Raw genomic sequence first — 19,568 nt, forward strand, 5'->3', positions numbered from 1 at the left:
AGAAAGCCCATGCACAGCAACGAAGACCCAACGCAACCAAAAATTAATTAATTAATTAATTTAAAAATACTGGGGAAAAAAAGGACTAGTGTTTTTCTAATATTAACCTTTCATACTTTGACTTAGATATTTGTTTTTAAGAGAGAGTTCAGTTGCCAGGTTTGAATTGCTGAAAAAAAAAATCCAACAATCTTTGCTACATGACTTTTAATTACCTGATTAAGTTTGTCAGTACTCTGAACAAAATGAGCAAATATATGACATGAGTCAAAAAGCAGGGAATGAATTGAAATCAAGTGATGGCATATTAGTGAGTAATCTATTTTAAAAGAATCATGTCTGGAATGAATAGGAAGAGGTAAAGAACAATTCCAAAATAGATTAAAAAGATTTACTCTCCTTTCACATGAAGTGATAAATTTGAATAAAATACTTAAATATTCACATAAGAAGATAAGAATTTCAGTCTCTAAATAATCCTGATATCAAAGCAGAAATTCAATGGAATTAAATAGATTTTCCTAATAGGAAATTTTTAGAATCATTTGGAAAGGATGTGGGAAATATGCCCTTATTTTGCATGAGTGAAAAGAGAAATTGCTGTTTTAGCAATTTAACATAAAAATAAAGCTGGTTCTAATATCCTATTTTGAAGGTTGTTTATAAATGTCCCTCTGAGGAAGATCTCAAATGCCATTGTTGCCTCAGAAATACCATCAGTGAACATTTTTTTACCTTGAGTAAAGAAAAATGTTGAGGTTCTTAAAGACAAGGAAAAATTACCTGCAGTAAGTACCTCTACTGATTTTAAAAACAATTAAGTTGTAGTGTGTTCTCCAATTCTGCGAAGCATGATATAAAAGAGCGTTATAGTTTAGTTTTCAATTCATCATCATTCAAAACTTTGGAATTTTGATCCACCTCTTTGCCCTCATTTTCCTTCCCTGTAAACTTGGCCTCAAGCATAGTTTCTGAAGAGGCATTTTTCTCTGGTAGACGATGCTTCCTCAAAATAAGGAGAATTAAAAAGGCTGGAATATAGCTTGATCCTCTTAGCGCTGCTGGCAATCCAAGGTAGATGTATCTATCAAAAAGAGTTAAAACATATTAAAACTTACAAAGATAGTTTTGCATATTGTTAATTATTAATATTTTACTCTCATAAGGAGAGCAGCAGCTAACTGTTTTGCACGTCAACCTTATGAATGAACCTCATGAACTCACTTATGAATTCTAATGTTTGTTAAAATGAGTTTTGGGATTTTTTATCCAGAAGATCGAAATTTATTTCCCTCTTCACTAATCTTTTGTTACTGTTTTTATTTTATCTTTTTACATTGAATAGACTCCTCAACTTAAATTTAATACTGACAGGGATAGCAGTTTTATTTCAATATTTAGTAAGAATGCTTCCAAAGAATCACCACTAATTATAATATTTACTCCTGTGTTTTTTGTTTGTTTGTTTGTTTGTTTGTTTGTTTTTTTATACTGCAGGTTCTTATTAGGCATCAATTTTATACACATCAGTGTATACATGTCAATCCCAATCGCCCAATTCAGCACACCACCATCCCCACCCCACCACATTTTTCCCCCCTTGGTGTCCATATGTCCATTCTCTACATCTGTGTCTCAACTTCTGCCCTGAAAACTGGCTCATCTGTACCATTTTTCTAGGTTCCACATACATGCATTAATATACGATACTTGTTTTTCTCTTTCTGACTTACTTCACTCTGTATGACAGTCTCTAGATCCATCCACGTCTCAACAAATGACTCAATTTCGTTCCTTTTTATGGCTGAGTAATATTCCATTGTATATATGTACCACATCTTCTTTATCCATTTGTCTGTTGATGGGCATTTAGGTTGCTTCCATGACCTGGCTATTGTAAATAGTGCTGCAATGAACATTCGGGTGCATGTGTCTCTTTGAATTACGGTTTTCTCTGGGTATATGCCCAGTAGTGGGATTGCTGGGTCATATGGTAATTCTATTTTTAGTTTTTTAAGGAACCTCCATATTGTTCTCCATAGTGGCTGTATCAATTTACATTCCCACCAACAGTGCAAGAGGTTTCCCTTTTCTCCACACCCTCTCCAGCATTTGTTGTTTGTAGATTTTCTGATGATGCCCATTCTAACAGGAGTGAGGTGATACCTCATTGTAGTTTTGATTTGCATTTCTCTAATAATTAGTGATGTTGAGCATCTTTTCATGTGCTTCGTGGCCGTCTGTATGTCTTCTTTGGAGAAATGTCTATTTAGGTATTCTGCCCATTTTTGGATTGGGGTGTTTGTTTCTTTAATATTGAGCTGAATGAGCTGTTTATATATTTTGGAGATTAATCCTTTGTCCGTTGATTCATTTGCAAATATTTTCTCCCATTCTGAGGGTTGTCTTTTCGTCTTGTTTATGGTTTCCTTTGCTGTGCAAAAGCTTTGAAGTTTCATTAGGTCCCACTTGTTTATTTTTGTTTTTATTTCCATTACTCTAGGAGGTGGATCAAAAAAGATCTTGCTGTGATTTATGTCAAAGAGTGTTCTTCCTATGTTTTCCTCTAAGAGTTTTATAGTGTCCAGTCTTATATTTAAGTCTCTAATCCATTTTGAGTTTATTTTTGTGTATGGTGTTAGGGAGTATTCTAATTTCATTCTTTTACATGTAGCTGTCCAGTTTTCCCACCACCACTTATTGAAGAGACTGTCTTTTCTCCATTGTATATCTTTGCCTCCTTTGTCATAGATTAGTTGACCATAGGTGCGTGGGTTAATCTCTGGGCTTTCTATGTTGTTCCATTGATCTATGTTTCTGTTTTTGTGCCAGTACCATATTGTCTTGATTACTGTAGCTTTGTAGTATAGTCTGAAGTCAGGGAGTCTGATTCCTCCAGCTCCATTTTTTCCCTCAAGACTGCTTTGGCTATTCGGGGTCTTTTGTGTCTCCATACAAATTTTAAGATGATTTGTTCTAGCTCTGTAAAAAATGCCATTGGTAATTTGATAGGGATTGCATTGAATCTGTAGATTGCTTTGGGTAGTATAGTCATTTTCACAATGTTGATTCTTCCAATCCAAGAACATGGTATATCTCTCCATCTGTTGGTATCATCTTTAATTTCTTTCATCAGTGTCTTATAGTTTTCTGCATACAGGTCTTTTGTCTCCCTAGGTAGGTTTATTCCTAGGTATTTTATTCTTTTTGTTGCAATGGTAAATGGGAGTGTTTCCATAATTTCTCTTTCAGATTTTTCATCCTTAGTGTATAGCAATGCAAGAGATTTCTGTGCATTAATTTTGTATCCTGCAACTTTACCATATTCATTAATTAGCTCTAGCAGTTTTCTGGTGGCAGTTTTAGGATTCTCTATGTATAGTATCATGTCATCCGCAAACAGTGACAGTTTTACTTTTTCTTTTCCAATTTGTATTCCTTTTATTTCTTTTTCTACTCTGATTGCCATGGCTAGGACTTCCAGAACTATGTTGAATAATAGTGGTGAGAGTGGACATCCTTGTCTCGTTCCTGATCTTAGAGGAAATGCTTTCAGTTTTTCACCATTGAGAATGATGTTTGCTGTGGGTTTGTCATATATGGCCTTTATTATGTTGAGGTAGGTTCCCTCTATGCCCACTTTCTGGAGAGTTTTTATCATGAATGGGTGTTGAATTTTGTCAAAAGCTTTTTCTGCATCTATTGAGATGATCATATGGTTTTTATTCTTCAATTTGTTAATATGGTGTATCACATTGATTGATTTGCGTATATTGAAGAATCCTTGCATCCCTGGGATAAATCCCACTTGATCGTGGTGTATGATCCTTTTAATGTGTTGTTGGATTCTGTTTGCTAGTATTTTGTTGAGGATTTTTGCATCTATATTCATCAGGGATATTGGTCTGTAATTTTCTTTTTTTGTAGTGTCTTTGTCTGGTTTTGGTATCAGGGTGATGGTGGCCTCATAGAATGAGTTTGGGAGTGTTCCTTCCTCTGCAATTCTTTGGAAGAGTTTGAGAAGGATGGGTGTTAGCTCTTCTCTAAATGTTTGATAGAATTCACCTGTGAAGCCATCTGGTCCTGGACTTTTGTTTGTTGGAAGATTTTTAATCACAGTTTCAATTTCATTACTTGTGATTGGTCCGTTCATATTTTCTGTTTCTTCCTGGTTCAGTCTTGGAAGGTTATACCTTTCTAAGAATTTGTCCATTTCTTCCAGGTTGTCCATTTTATTGGCATAAAGTTGCTTGTAGTAGTCTCTTAGGATGCTTTGTATTTCTGCGGTGTCTGTTGTAACTTCTCCGTTTTCATTTCTGATTTTATTGATTTGAGTCCTCTCCCTCTTTTTCTTGATGAGTCTGGCTAATGGCTTATCAATTTTGTTTATCTTCTCAAAGAACCAACTTTTAGTTTTATTGATCTTTGTTATTGTTTTCTTTGTTTCTATTTCATTTATTTCTGCTCTGATCTTTATGATTTCTTTCCTTCTGCTAACTTTGGGTTTTGTTTGTTCTTCTTTCTCTAGTTTCTTTAGGTGTAAGGTTAGATTGTTTACTTGAGATTTTTCTTGTTTCTTTAGGTAGGCTTGTATAGCTATAAACTTCCCTCTTAGAACCGCTTTTGCTGCATCCCATAGGTTTTGGGTCGTCGTGTTTTCATTGTCATTTGTCTCTAGGTATTTTTTTATTTCCTCTTTGATTTCTTCAGTGATCTCTTGGTTATTTAGTAACGTATTGTTTAGCCTCCATGTGTTTGTCTTTTTTACGTTTTTTTCCCTGTAATTCATTTCTAATCTCATAGCGTTGTGGTCAGAAAAGATGCTTGATATGATTTCAATTTTCTTAAATTTACTGAGGCTTGATTTGTGACCCAAGATGTGATCTATCCTGGAGAATGTTCCGTGCGCACTTGAGAAGAACGTGTAATCTGCTGTTTTTGGATGGAATGTCCTATATATATCAATTAAATCTATCTAGTCTATTGTGTCATTTAAAGCTTCTGTTTCCTTATTTATTTTCATTTTGGATGATCTGTCCATTGGTGTAAGTGAGGTGTTAAAGTCCCCCACTATTACTGTGTTACTGTCGATTTCCTCTTTTATGGCTGTTAGCAGTTGCCTTATGTATTGAGGTGCTCCTATGTTGGGTGCATATATATTTATAATTGTTATATCTTCTTCTTGGATTGATCCCTGGATCATTATGTAGTGTCCTTCCTTGTCTCTTGTAACATTCTTTATTTTAAAGTCTATTTTATCTGATATGAGTATAGCTACTCCAGCTTTCTTTTGATTTCCATTTGCATGGAATATCTTTTTCCATCCCCTCACTTTCAGTCTGTATGTGTCCCTAGGTCTAAAGTGGGTCTCTTGTAGACAGCATATATATGGGTCTTGTTTTTGTATCCATTCAGCCAGTCTATGTCTTTTGGTTGGGGCATTTAATCCATTCACGTTTAAGGTAATTATCGATATGTATGTTCCTATGACCATTTTCTTAATTGTTTTGGGTTTGTTTTTGTAGGTCCTTTTCTTCTCTTGTGTTTCCCACTTAGAGAAGTTCCTTTAGCATTTGTTGTAGAGCTGGTTTGGTGGTGCTGAATTCTCTTAGCTTTTGCTTGTCTGTAAAGCTTTTGATTTCTCCATCAAATCTAAATGAGATCCTTGCCGGGTAGAGTAATCTTGGTTGTAGGTTCTTCCCTTTCATCACTTTAAGTATATCATGCCACTCCCTTCTGGCTTGCAGAGTTTCTGCTGAGAAATCAGCTGTTAACCTTATGGGAGTTCCCTTGTATGTTATTTGTCGTTTTTCCCTTGCTGCTTTCAATAATTTTTCTTTGTCTTTAATTTTTGTCAATTTGATTACTATGTGTCTCGGCGTGTTTCTCCTTGGGTTTATCCTGTATGGGACTCTCTGCGCTTCCTGGACTTGGGTGGCTATTTCCTTTCCCATGTTAGGGAAGTTTTCGACTATAATCTCTTCAAATATTTTCTCGGGTCCTTTCTCTCTCTCTTCTCCTTCTGGGACCCCTATAATGCGAATGTTGTTGCGTTTAATGTTGTCCCAGAGGTCTCTTAGGCTGTCTTCATTTCTTTTCATTCTTTTTTCTTTAATCTGTTCCACAGCAGTGAATTCCACCATTCTGTCTTCCAGGTCACTTATCCGTTCTTCTGCCTCAGTTATTCTGCTATTGATTCCTTCTAGTGTAGTTTTCATTTCAGTTATTGTATTGGTCATCTCTGTTTGTTTGTTCTTTAATTCTTCTAGGTCTTTGTTAATCATTTCTTGCATCTTCTCAATCTTTGCCTCCATTCTTATTCCGAGGTCCTGGATCATCTTCACTATCATTATTCTGAATTCTTTTTCTGGAAGGTTGCCTATCTCCACTTCATTTAGTTGTTTTTCTGGGGTTTTTTCTTGTTCCTTCATCTGGTACATAGCCCTCTGCCTTTTCATCTTCTCTATCTTTCTGTAACTGTGGTTTTTGGTCCACAGGCTGCAGGATTGTAGTTTTTCTTGCTTCTACTCCTGTGTTTTCTTAGATGATCTTAATCGGGTTAAGGAAGTTTCTTTCTCCTCTTCTGAGTTTGCTCAGAGTTTTAGTTGTGAATTTGTAAAATATCACTAAATCATTTTTCTGTATGTAATTGGCAGAATATCCAAGATTATTATTATAATTCTATAACAAACTCTATTTGTTAGTTTTTATACCTTATTGGATTCAATTTGTTAATTTTTTGCATGTATATTTACAAGTAAAATCAGCTTATACTTTTTTCCTTATACTGAACTTGTCTAATGTCAATATCGAGGTTGCACTAGCTTTGTAAAATGAATTGGGAAATTTTCCCTCTTTTTCCGTTTCTAGGAATAACTTGTATAATGCAGGAATCATCACTTCATTGAAGGTTTGTAATACTTGCCTTAAAACTTCTGGACTTGATGCCTTTGGAAGACGAGAATTTTTGACTGATTCAAATATTTTAAATGGCTATGAAAATATTCATGTTTTCTATATATTTACAATAAAATTTGATAATACATATTTACCTAGAAAACTCTTATTTAACATGTTTCCAAATTATTATGTATAAAATTCCTAAGTATCTGTACTTATATTTCCTTTTTAGTTCCTAATAGTGTTTATTTGTGCCTCTTCTCTTTCTTTATTTGCCTTTCCAGATTATTGTTATTATTATATTTCAATCTTTTAGAAAGTACAGCTTTTGGGGGGTTACCTCTATGGTGTGTAGTCTATTTATTAATTTCTGCTCCTTATATTCATTTTCTACTTCTAAAATTTTCTTTTATTAGGAAACATTTCAAGAATGCAGGAAAAAAAGAGTTAAGCATATTTGTACTCACCATCCAGGTTTTTTAAATGATTAAATTTTGCCGTTTTTGTTTCAGACCAGGTTAAAAGAAAATATTTAATTCCTGTGATCCTACTACATTCTAACCCGTCCCAGGTGTAACACTATGTTGAATTTTATAGATTTTGTTCCTAGTTTATTTTTATAGCTTTACAAAGTATGCATGTATCCATTCGTAATTTATACAATTATTGTATATATTTTTACATTTTAAATAATTGGCATAATACTCTTTTTTTATTTTGAAAGTTTTTCTATTGGCCCACCATTTTAAAACTAGGCTCATACATGTAGTTCTACATCATTTATTTTTAACTGTTGAACAACATTGTGATGTATGAGCATGAAAGCAACTCTTCTGCCCCTTTCCTGTTTACCCATTTCTGTCTCCGTCTAACTTTAAAACCCTAATTATAGGAACGAAATCACTAAACAATTGAAACTAACTCCTGACTTAACGCTTTCTTTAACGCACACCATGCTTTGCCTAGCCTGTTGATTCTTTTCCTAGTTAAAAAGAAGTAAGAGTGAAGAATTAAATAGTTAAAGAATGTTTAGCTCTCTGCTCCCAACAGCTCCCTTAGCAATCCTTCAGGCAGATCATTCAGGCAAGATAACATCCGAAGAGAGAGTCAGCCAGTCTGCACTCGGTGGGAATGATGCAGAACCCAATCTCCTGCCTCCATGATTCACTGAGATTCTTCCCACCCTCCCCGCGCCCCCCGCCCCTCAACATTTTTTCCTTTAAAAACTGTCATGGCTAAGCAGAATCTTCGGAGTTGGTCTCTGGACACGAGTCCACGTTCTCCCCCGATTGGCAGATTTTCTGACTAAAGCACCTTTCCTTTCTACTGACACTGCCTCTCAGTGTGTTGACTTTTGAGTGGTGAGCAGCCGAACCTGAGTTCGGTAACAAACACACCACGGCTTATTATCCATTTTCCTGTGGGACGCTTTTGTTCAAATTTTTTTTAAATATCAACAAAACTGCAACATACCTTTGTTGCCATGTCTCCTTGTGCATGTGAGCAAGAGTTTCTTTAAAATATGTGTAAGCATCTTAGAGGATTCAGCTTGGTAAATATTGCCCAAATGTTCTTTTCAATAGTTTTTATTCACCACCAGCAGTGTATGAGAGCTCCGGATGCTTCCAATTTGTGTTCTATCATTCTTCACTGTCTATGGAGTTTTCTGTTGCAAAAACTTTTTAAAATTTTATATGTAGTCACATTTGCCAATTTTTTGCTCTCTGGTTTGTGTTTTTGTTTCAACCCAAACCCAAAGCAATAAGGATCATAAAGATATTAGGATCTATGGTTGTTGATGACCTATCTGCTATTGGTCTAATTGTTATTTCTTTATAAGCCACATGTTTATTTCTCTGGGTAGTGTTTATGTTTTTTCTTTACCTTGAGCATTTGTAATTTCACTCTGATATGTCTATTTAATTTATTCCATTAGGCATTTGAAGTGCACTTTTGATCTGAAAATGTATGTCTCTATTAAATTCTAATGAATTCTAAGCCATTAATTCTTTAATTTATCTCTGCCATTTCCTCTATTCTCTGTTCTAGAAAATTTCTGAGATATATCCTTTAATTGCTAATTGGTCTTTAACATTACTTATGTAGTTCATTTTTGTTTAATCAGTTCAAATCATTGATTTACATTCTAGATAAATTCTTCTGTACTCTCTTCCATTTCACCAATTCTTATGTTGACTTGAAATTTATTATGTATTTAGGATTCTTTTTATTTCAGTGCTATCCATTTAATCTCTAATATTTCCAAGAGTTCTTTTTGATATTCTTATTTCTGCTAGAATTTTTTCATAATTTCTTATTTATTTTTAACAGGTATTATGCCATCAATTTATTATTTTTAAACCTATCAAGCTGGTTAAACATACTTATTTTAAAGTCTTTGTCAGATACTTACATTAGATTAAATTTAATCTGGAATAAAGTAATGTTTCAATTGGTAGTTTATGTGCTTGTCTTTCTTACTGTTGGATTTATTCATGTATTATAACATTTCAGTTTACAAGCTCTTCTTGAGTATTTTGTTGTTGTTCTTTGTTTATTTTGGTTTTCTTTGCTGTTCTGTTTCTCTGTATTTACTCCTCCAAATTTGATCATTTTCCCTTTGCTTTTCCCAGTCCCCCAGGTTCTTAGGCCTTTCCTAGTTCTTTTCATAGTGATACTGGGAATAATCACAGAGGGAACAAATCACTTGGTCTAGTTCTTGGGTGTATCTGTATCTTATTCCCTCCTTAGTATCACAGCAATAACGTGCAAAAGGGTTTCGTTTTAAATCTCTTTTCCAATGAGGTTTGCATCATTTTCCTATGGTTGCTGTTAGTTGGGTTAAAAAAAATCACTATATATCTACTAATAGATAATTTTTGCACAATTGGATGGTTCAATCTTCTATATTCTCACTAATTTTTCATCTGTATTTTATATTCACTTGTAGAAGTGTGTTGAAATTTTCCACTCTAATTGTAGATTTCTTCTTGTAATTTTGTGAATTTTTGTTTTATATATTTGAGTTTATGTTGACAGATTTATATGGGTTCATGATTGTTATATATTTTTGGTGAAGTGCTTTTTTTATTATTAAGTAATATCCTTCTTTAATTCTATTAATTCTTTTCACTTTAAATTCTACTTTGTCTTACAGTCATTAATATAACCACAGAAGGTTGATTTAATATTTGTCTGGTATACATTTTCTGACCTTTATCTTCAACCTTTCTTTGCATTATATTTTTAGGCTGTCTCTTGTAAACAACATGTAGCTGGAATTTGGAAAACGTCAATATGAAAGTCATTATCTTTTAAGAAGCAAGTTCAATTGGTTTACATTTACTGCGAAACCTGGTATATTTAGGTTTTATTTTCAATTATTTTTTGTGTTTTTATTTTCCTATGCCTTACTTCCATCAAATTTTCCTTAATCCTTTCCCCACTTTTCATTAGATGGTAATAAATGTAAGTGATCATCCTTACATTTTTGGCCAATTTTTAAGTTAATCAGTATTTCTGTTCTCAAGAACTGTAAAAGAGTCCTAGATCTTACCTGGATTTTAAGCTAACAAGTTAGCCTGCCATAGCTGCATGGAAACTGGCAGAAGATACAAGACTCCTTGATCAGAGACAAAGGACTTTTACAGCAATCAGCACACGCTTCATGTTCAGGTTAGTTCCACCCCCCAAGTCCCGAAGTGGGGACACAGGAGACCCAGGTTGTGCACACACTGGGTTCGGGTCACAGCTAAGCAATCCTGAGTTTAGGAAATCCCTATCATTTAAATGGGTTGCAAGCAAATCTGTCAACATTTGCCCCAGAGGGAGATGTTACCTTTATCATCCTGGACAGAAAACTCTGCTCCAGAGGGAAAGACCATTTTTATCTTCCAAGGTCACTTACTGTTCAAACATCTTTGAAAAGATAGTTCAGAACAAAAGCGTCTGCTGACAAGATATGCCAAAATTCAAGGAACCCATGAAGAATTGTCCATCAACATGTAACTCTTGTTTCTACATTGTATTAGTTTCTGATGAATTTTCTCATGAGTACACTTCATTGGTCACTCTAATTCACCTGACTGACAGAGGATGGTACCAAATATAATACTTTTGTCTGAAATAGCATTTAATCAAAGCTACTATCAACAGGAATCAAAGCAGCAGGATGAGGCCAACCTACACTAGGGATCCTTCGCTTTCCTCAATTGTGATGCAAACCCACTGCATGCACAGTAGGTATCTGTGCCCACCTCCATATTACCCCTGTGGAACTTTAGGGGAAAGGGGAACTGATGAAAACATGAATCTCATTCTGTCTGCTGTCTTCACAGTTCTTGACATACATCCTTTTTACTGATCAAGAGAAGACCTTAGACTATTTTAGATAATGCTAAATCATTTTTAGAAAATGAGTTTTCTTACTGCCCCATAAGGAGAAATTAATATAAATTTAAACAAAATCCAGGTCTCCAAATGGAAAAGAGTGTGAAAACAAAAAGAGAAAAATGGAAGAGTTTTGTTTAAAAAACAGGTTAATATTATCATATGAGGTTTGTTCAAAATCAGGTCTGTTATTAAAAATAAAAATAAAGCTTTAAGAGACATGAAGAATATTGTGTCAGTGAAATTTAATAAGGGAGAAAAAATACCATTTTAGAGATCAGAAGTGGATAGTGAAAGGAAGTAAGGATTTAACCTAGTAAGATGTTGAAATGATGTAGGATTAAATGGGGATACTTGAGAGTAATATAATTTAGATAGGTAGCTTCTGTACAGCCATGACCTTCAACAATATATTGATTGCAACCAATTTAAGGAACAAGCTTTTGAAAGCCACCTATGCTTATATTTATCAAGTACTTTGAAAATATTGAGGAAATAAAATTCTAGTATATAAATAAGAATTGGAGACACAGTACCACTATCTATTCTGGAAACAAAGGCAAAAGTAATCTAGTCCCTTGACAAAGAAAATGTTAGGTATGAATGGTACCGTTTTACACACTGTCTATGCTTAGAAAGCAATTTAAAAAATTATCTTTACCTGAAGTTGGTGGAATCATATATCCTACATGCCCCTGACTCACCACATTTCAAAGTACCCCAGTGTAAACATGTGGAGTCCACTAAAGCTCCAAAATATATAGGTGCGGGAATTCCAGCTACAATTAAAAGGGAGAAAGAAGAATCCATTAGCAAGGTAAGAGGATATATTGTTTTGTTTGGAAACATTTTAACTTTATTCGCAGAACAAATAAAGTTTAACAAAATATACATCTATTGCTTTAAATTTTACTTTTAGAAACTGGAAGTTACTTTTACTGTAAAGTTTTTAGATTATAAAAAATAAGTAATCTGAAGGATAAATGCAAAATAAATATCATCAGTAGAGAAAAACACTGAATTAATGATTCTTTACATTTTTTTTCTACAATGTTTTGGGCCAATCACATGCACATTATACTTTAACAAAGCATTTCCTGTTCCTTTGCTTTTCAAATTGCATTGATGAAAAGCAATTGATGAAAAGTAGAATTAAGGTCATGTAGGTCTTTTTCAAATAAAAAAGAGAAGTTCTCTATTTCTTTTTGTTCTTCATTCTCACACTAATTACAAAGTGCTGTTTACAAGCAGAAGGGATATTTGCCAGACTGTTACTCTGAGGGAGTGATTTCATCTACTTAGTATTTAATAGTGGTCTGATGTGATGTTGGGAAAAATAACTATTTTTACCTAATACCCTTGTGCAAAATGCATGTAATCCCACACCAAGAGACTTCTCTTCAGGCTTGATACACCTAAAAAATCAATGAATTCATAAATTTAAAAAATAGACATTTAAAATCTACCACAGTTTCTTAAAAGAACTGTTTGTGAGCTAGTAGCACACTGAGCCTTAGAAAATTTTCCTGCCTGCTCAGGTCTTGGTTATTCAAGGCCTGATTATCCAGTTCATAACCTTCACAGGAGCCCCACCTCTGGTCCTTGGCATTTTATCCATCACTTTTTGTTCATTCATTTCTATCATAAAGTTATCAAGGAAGAAAATGTTTCATATCAGTTGATTTCAACCCCAGTATCCTCTTCTTGAATAGTATTTCTTGATTCTAATGGTTAAAACTTTAGCCTAAAACAAGAACAATGCAACCCTAGGTGTATTTAAATTATTTGTATTAACAAAATACAGAAAAGCCAAGAATTTTAAAAAATAAATGTAAGGAGAAAAGAAAGCCAGAATAAAAATTTTCAAAGGAAAGTGATGTAAAAAATCCAAAGCAAACATATTTTAAGTAACTTGGTATCTTTTCAAGAGTGGCACAGATTCCTCCATTCTCTCCAGAAATTCCCTGATGTTTTCACTGTTGCCTGAAATTCCTATGAGTAGAAATGAAGACTATAATTCCCCAATGGCACTTTTTGTGCTCCACTCACTTCAACATCAGCATGGCTACCTGCTCCAAGAATTCACTTGCAGAGTTCCTCTGTATTCCCTTCCCTTTTTGATTAACTCAAAGCTGAGAAAATGAAAGCAGCTTTCTTCACAAAAGCACGTAGTACATTTTTAGCAAAAACATCATATTATTGGCATTTTCTTGGCATAAGTATTTTACCAATTAAAGTAACTCTTCAGTGTCATAGACTGAGATACAGTTGATGTGGTCATTATCTATCTAACACGTAGGTTATTTAGACAGCATCAAAGATTTTACTGAGAAGGAAGTAAGAAAAGCCAGGAGACCTAGCATGACTCTCTTGTTCCCATAGTTACCATTTAATACAGAAAATAGGCATTTAAATTTTACTGAAGAATTTTTCTTTCTCCTCTATTTCTAATATACCACCTTATGATCTCACAAAAGCATGCAATCCTTATAGCTAAGAAACTGTAAACAGTTTAAACTGTTCTCCAAATGCTGTCACTATTTGACATTGATAACAACATTAATTTCTAGAATCCAGAAATATGAAAGAAAAATTAAAATGCAAATTATGGGAAAATGCTGAGAGAAATTAAAATAGTTCTTAAAAACTGGCAGAGTAGCATAGCTGTTGCATCCCTCTACTATCATGGTAGGAGATCCATGAAGATTCCACAAAAATAGAGAAAAGCATAAGTATATCCATAAAAATCCAGGTGTTAAATTCAACAATGTGATCTTGGCAAGAGCTGGAGGAAGAGAGTAAAGATATGAAGAGAGCTGAGAGCATGATTAAATATTCATCTTAATGGAAAGTAGATATTATTACTGAAAAGTTTTGAAATTGATAACTAAAACAGAAATGTAGCTAAGAATTTCAATAATCAGGTTAGCCATTGGAAAGATATGACTTTTAAAGCAGCAGAAGAAAATCCAATAAATACAATGGAAAGCAAAAAAAGAAGAAAAAATTCAAATAAATAGAATATATGAAATAAAGTGGCAAAAGAGCCCGATCACATTAATTACAATAAATATAAGTGGGTTAAACTCACCAATCTGAAATTACAAAATCAAATCTAGCATATTGTCTATAAAGTGAAATAGAAGATTGAAGATTGAAAAGAAAGGGAAGGAAAAAGGTGTAACAGGAAGCAGTGAACCAAAAGAAAGCCAGTACTGCAATTTTAATATGAAACAAAATAGAATTGCCTGAAAGAAATGACTAAAAGATAAAGAAGAAAATTAAGTGCTGCTAATAATAGAAGTATAATGATCAAAGACACATTTACATCCTACAATATAGCCTCCAAATATATAAATTAAAAAACTGACAGAATTATAGGAAGAAATACATCAGCAATTGTTAAAGATTTTAACATCCATCTCCAAAAAACTGTTGAATTAAGCAGACAAAAAACAAGCATAGATTTACAAAATTTAGATAACACAGTGATTAACTTCAATCCAAGAAATATGGAAACTGTATATCCAAAATGCAGAAGTTACACTTTCTTTTCAGAAACACATGAAACACTCAAAAATTGAACATGCATTATGCCCCAAAGAAAGCCTCAATATTTCCCCCCCAAACCCCACATCTGTCATTATATTCTCTGAACATGAAAATGAAATAACAATAATAAAGGATACCTATAGAAATTTCTCATAAATATGGAAATTATATAACACATAAATAAATTTTGGTTTGGTGGAGCAAACATAAAAGATATTACAAAAGATTTAGAAGTAAACTTCATGGAAAATACTAGTTCAGATATAACTAAAGCAATACTTGCAAGGAAATGTATGATTTTATTTACATTAATCAAAATGAGCAAATTATCTGAGTGTTAAACTCAAATAGTTGGATAAAGAAAAACAGAGCAAGCCCAAAAGGAAAAATATTTTAAAATAAATAAAATAAAGAGCAGAAATAGATGAAATAAAGATTATCAAAAGCAAAAACTGGTTCTTTAAAAAAGAAAAATAAAACAACCTCTGGCAACAATAATCAAGAAAAAAACTAAAGAAGATGCAATAAACAAAATACAGAAAAAAATGGAAAATCCTTCAGATATATCAGAGAATATCAGAATGATAAAAGAATATTATAAACACCATACACTAACAAGTATACAACTGGTGTAAGCAGATATGGAAAATGTGAATAGACACTAACATTAAATAAATGAAAATAATAACCAAGTATCACTGACAAAATAAGCCCAAAGTACAAATAGTTTTACAGGTGAATTCATAAAACTTTCAACAAACAGATATTTAATGCAAGTTGTTCCAGAAGTTTTAAAATAGAAAATGTATGAATTCATTTTTGTGGACCTAGAAAGATTCAAAAAAACAAACAAAAAAGAATAGAAAATAAAAGGTATGTTTTACTTATCAACACAGATATAATAATTTTAAATAAATTATTATTTAAATCAAATCATATATAAAAATATATTGTGATTAAGTATGGTTTTTCTTATATATGCAAGCAATTCAATGTAGAAAAAAATCTATCACTTTTTTCCACTACACTAAAAGCACTGAGTTGGAAGATTATATGTAAATTTTTTCCTAGATGAAGAAAAATATATTTGATAGTTTAATACTGATTCTATTATTAAAAACTCAGAAACTAGATGAAAACTCATACTAAAAATCTATAGCAAGCATCATATTTAATGGAAAAATTTTACATGGTTTCCATTAAAATTAGAAAAGAACAAGAATACTCACTATCACCAAATAGTTTAACACAGTTTTGGAGGTCCAAGCTGATTCTGTAAGAAAATTTTTAAAACCTACGATGTGTAAGGTTTGGAAGTGAAGAGATAAAATTCTCCATATGTGCACGTATTTCTACACAGAAAACCTAACAAAATCAACAAGTTATTAGAACAAATAAGAAAAGTTGCTGGATAAAAAGTAAACTTTAAAAGATCAACAGCATTCTTCTAAACCAACAATAACCAACTAGAAAATATAAAAGAAAATAACACCATGTTAAATTACAAATAAGTACATGTCCATATATGTATATTTGGATATATATGGGTACATATATATTTGCAATTGTACATGGTACCATTTTGTGTGTGTGTGTATATATATATATATAAAATATATATTATATGTGTGTGTGTGTAGTATCTATAAAGGAAATTTTAAATAAATGGAAAAATATTCCATGTTCACAAATATTTGATGTCAGAGTTTCTCCAATTAATATATAGAATCCATACAATCAAAATTCATATGTGAGTATAAAGATCCATGCATTGATAGCTAAATCAATTTTGGGAGAAAAGAATAAAGGAAGAGTGAAGGTGAAAGTGGTGGGTGGGTGAGGAAGAGCTACTGTATGAGACATTAACATATGCAATGTCACTGGTATGGGAACAAATAAACTGTGGAACAGAATAAGAATGAAAATGGCCCATGTTATATAAAAACTTTAAATATGATAAAGATGGCACCACAAATCAATGGAAAAAAGACCTCTTACTTGTGCTATGATGCTGGGAAAACTACTTTATTTTTTGGAGAAAAATAACACTGAATATCTCTCTCCCTTGAGCCACACATAAAGATAGACTTGTGATGACTTAAAGAACTAGCTGAAGCTGTATAGCTAGTAGGATAAAATTTAGGGGGATACTTTTATAAATTAGGAATATGGAAACCCTTTTGAAATGTGACTCCCCAGTACACAAACCCTAAAGCAAGAAAATTGTTAGATTTCAGTACAACAAAATTTAGGATTTAATTTCATAAAAAATACTATGAAAAAATTCAAAGGAAAGATGAGAGACCAGGAAAAGATAATTGTATCAAGTAAACAATATTACATTAATGTCTATAATTCACCAAGAAAAGTATAGGAATTATAATGAAAATGGGCAAAAATAATGAATAAGCATCTTGAAGCAGAAGCATTAATAGCTAGAAAAAAGTTTGAAGAAATTCTTAAACTCATTGAATTAGGAAATCACATATTAAAACATCAGTGAGCTACCATTTTACACCCACTGGAAGAGTCAAAGTCAGAAAGTTCAATAATTCTAAGTGTTGGTGAGGCTATAAGGAAGTAGAAATTCCCATGCATTGATGGTACGAGAATAACTCATAAGTACTAGCAGTACTTGGTGAATTTATGTATCTGTGTGCCTTTTGAACCAAAACAAATTTATGGCACAACACTATTTGTGTGAATATAAAACACAATACACAAAAAACTTAATATTTTACAAAGGAAAATACGTATTTAAGAACATATGTCTATCATATTTATATAGATGCCGGTGGTGATAGGAAGTGGGGAATGGAATGAAAAAAATTAAAATAAAGTGAAATAAAACAAGAGGGAAACCTTACCTCACCTAGGATAAACTATGAACTGAGAATTATGATCAACTTAACTCTGCTTCAAGATGAAGAAAAGAGAAAACAATGCACTTTGTTTACTAGGCATGTTTAGAATTGTTTGCAAGGCATGAAGCTGCTGTAATTGGAAAAATACATGTAATAAACCTAAGTCTGAATCCTAGCTCTGCAGTTTCCTAGTTTCAGTAAGCCCTTCAATGTTTGTGTCTCACAGTAGCCTTATAAGACAGTTGAGCATTCATTATATATCCATTTTTTAATTAAAGATAAAAGGAGCTCAGAAAGATCAATTGACCTGCCTTTTGCCCTGTGGGTAGTAATTGGTGAAACTGAGACTTCCGACAGCTTTAAACTCTGCTGTCCTATAGGTTGAACTGTAAGAAATGACAGCTAGGCAACCACTCTGTACCTAGGAAAATGATCATTTCATATGGTTTACCCTAGAATATAAATGTGTCTCTTCTTGTGTTAAACAATGAGAGGTTCGCTAATTTAACTCTAAGAAATAAGGTAGGAAAGATAGGGAGGCAAAAACCAACAGATGAACATTTTTATTGCTAACTTTAAAATTTGGTAAAATTCAACAATGTTTAATGGGAAAATCTTAATAAATGGTATATATAGAGTACCACATTCTTAGATACTGTGGACTTCAAGTGGCTTTCTTAGAAAAAGCTCCCTTACTAAATAACCAGAAATAAATCTAAATAAAGAAAATAATTCTTGTACCTCAGGAGAACCATATATCCAGGGATGGCAGATAAAGAATAGATGAAACTGCTGACCACCGACAAGATTAAAAAGTACTGGAGCATCATGGAACAGTCCTGTCCCTTGTCACATAGCCCAAGAACTGCAGATGAATTTCCTGGTGTTTGAATGCAGCTACAATTTTGGAACACCTGTCAAAAATAATATATTATCCTATTTAAGGAAGGAAACTTTTGAATACAAATCTCAAATATTTTCTGCATTCCTAATGAGGTCAAGATAGACAGTTTGTTCCCTTTGTTCTCATATCCTTTATAGTGTCTCAGGATTATCTCGTGAAACAAAACATAGAAGGGTGGTTTCCGAAAAAGCGTATTTCTTTCTAAATTTGAGTAAATTTGCAATAGCTCTGTTGCCTTAAAGTCATGCTTTTTAGAAACACGTGCTGTTTTGCCACATGCTAAATATGACAAATAAAATTTGTTTCAGAATGCTCAGTTGAAATATTTACTTACCAATAAACAAAGTTTTGTTTCAAAAAATATAGTTTATTTCACAAACAGAACAAAGTCAACCCTTTTTGAAATCTTATGTTCCCAGGTTTCAATAAGAATCAAAATTTGGAAGGCGTAGCTTCAAAATGGCGGAAGAGTAAGATGCGGAGATCACCTTCCTCTCCACAAATACATCAGAAATACATCTACACGTGGAACTGCTCCTACAGAGCACCCACTGAACGCTGGCAGAAGACCTCAGACCTCCCAAAAGGTAAGAAACTCCCCACGTACCTGGGTAGGGCAAAAGAAAAAAGAAAAAACAGAGACAAAGAATAGGGATGGGACCTGCACCAGTGGGAGGGAGCTGTGAAGGAGGAAAGGTTTCCACACACTAGGAAGACCCTTCGTGGGCAGAGACTGCGGGTGACAGAGGGGGGAAGCTTCGGAGCCACGGAGGAGAGCACAGCCACAGGGGTGCGGAGGGCAAAGCGGAGAGACTCCCGCACAGAGGAGCGGTGCCGAGCAGCACTCACCAGCCCGAGAGGCTTGTCTGCTCACCCGCCAGGGCGGGCGGGGCTGGGAGCTGAGGCTCGGGCTTCGGTCGGATCGCAGGGAGAGGACTGGGGTTGGCGGCGTGAACATA

The 19,568-nt window shown here is 33.5% G+C and overlaps 1 protein-coding gene across 3 annotated transcripts in view; it reads right to left on the reverse strand.

Moving 5' to 3' along the window:
- Nucleotides 1–563: 563 nt before the first annotated feature.
- SLCO1A2 (solute carrier organic anion transporter family member 1A2) overlaps nt 564–19,568 on the reverse strand; it is a 107,018-nt gene continuing 88,013 nt past the window's right edge. For all 3 annotated transcript variants that reach the window (XM_059934522.1, XM_059934521.1, XM_059934523.1), the window contains exons 13-16: nt 18,447–18,619; nt 12,640–12,704; nt 11,951–12,068; nt 564–1,084 (exon numbers count right to left, since the gene is read on the reverse strand). In XM_059934522.1, the coding sequence (XP_059790505.1) occupies nt 868–1,084; nt 11,951–12,068; nt 12,640–12,704; nt 18,447–18,619 (573 nt within the window). In that variant the 3' untranslated portion in view covers nt 564–867. The remainder of the gene's footprint in view (nt 1,085–11,950; nt 12,069–12,639; nt 12,705–18,446; nt 18,620–19,568) is intronic.

This window comes from Balaenoptera ricei, chromosome 10, assembly GCF_028023285.1.
Source record: "Balaenoptera ricei isolate mBalRic1 chromosome 10, mBalRic1.hap2, whole genome shotgun sequence".
In the NCBI taxonomy this organism is placed as follows: domain Eukaryota; kingdom Metazoa; phylum Chordata; class Mammalia; order Artiodactyla; family Balaenopteridae; genus Balaenoptera; species Balaenoptera ricei.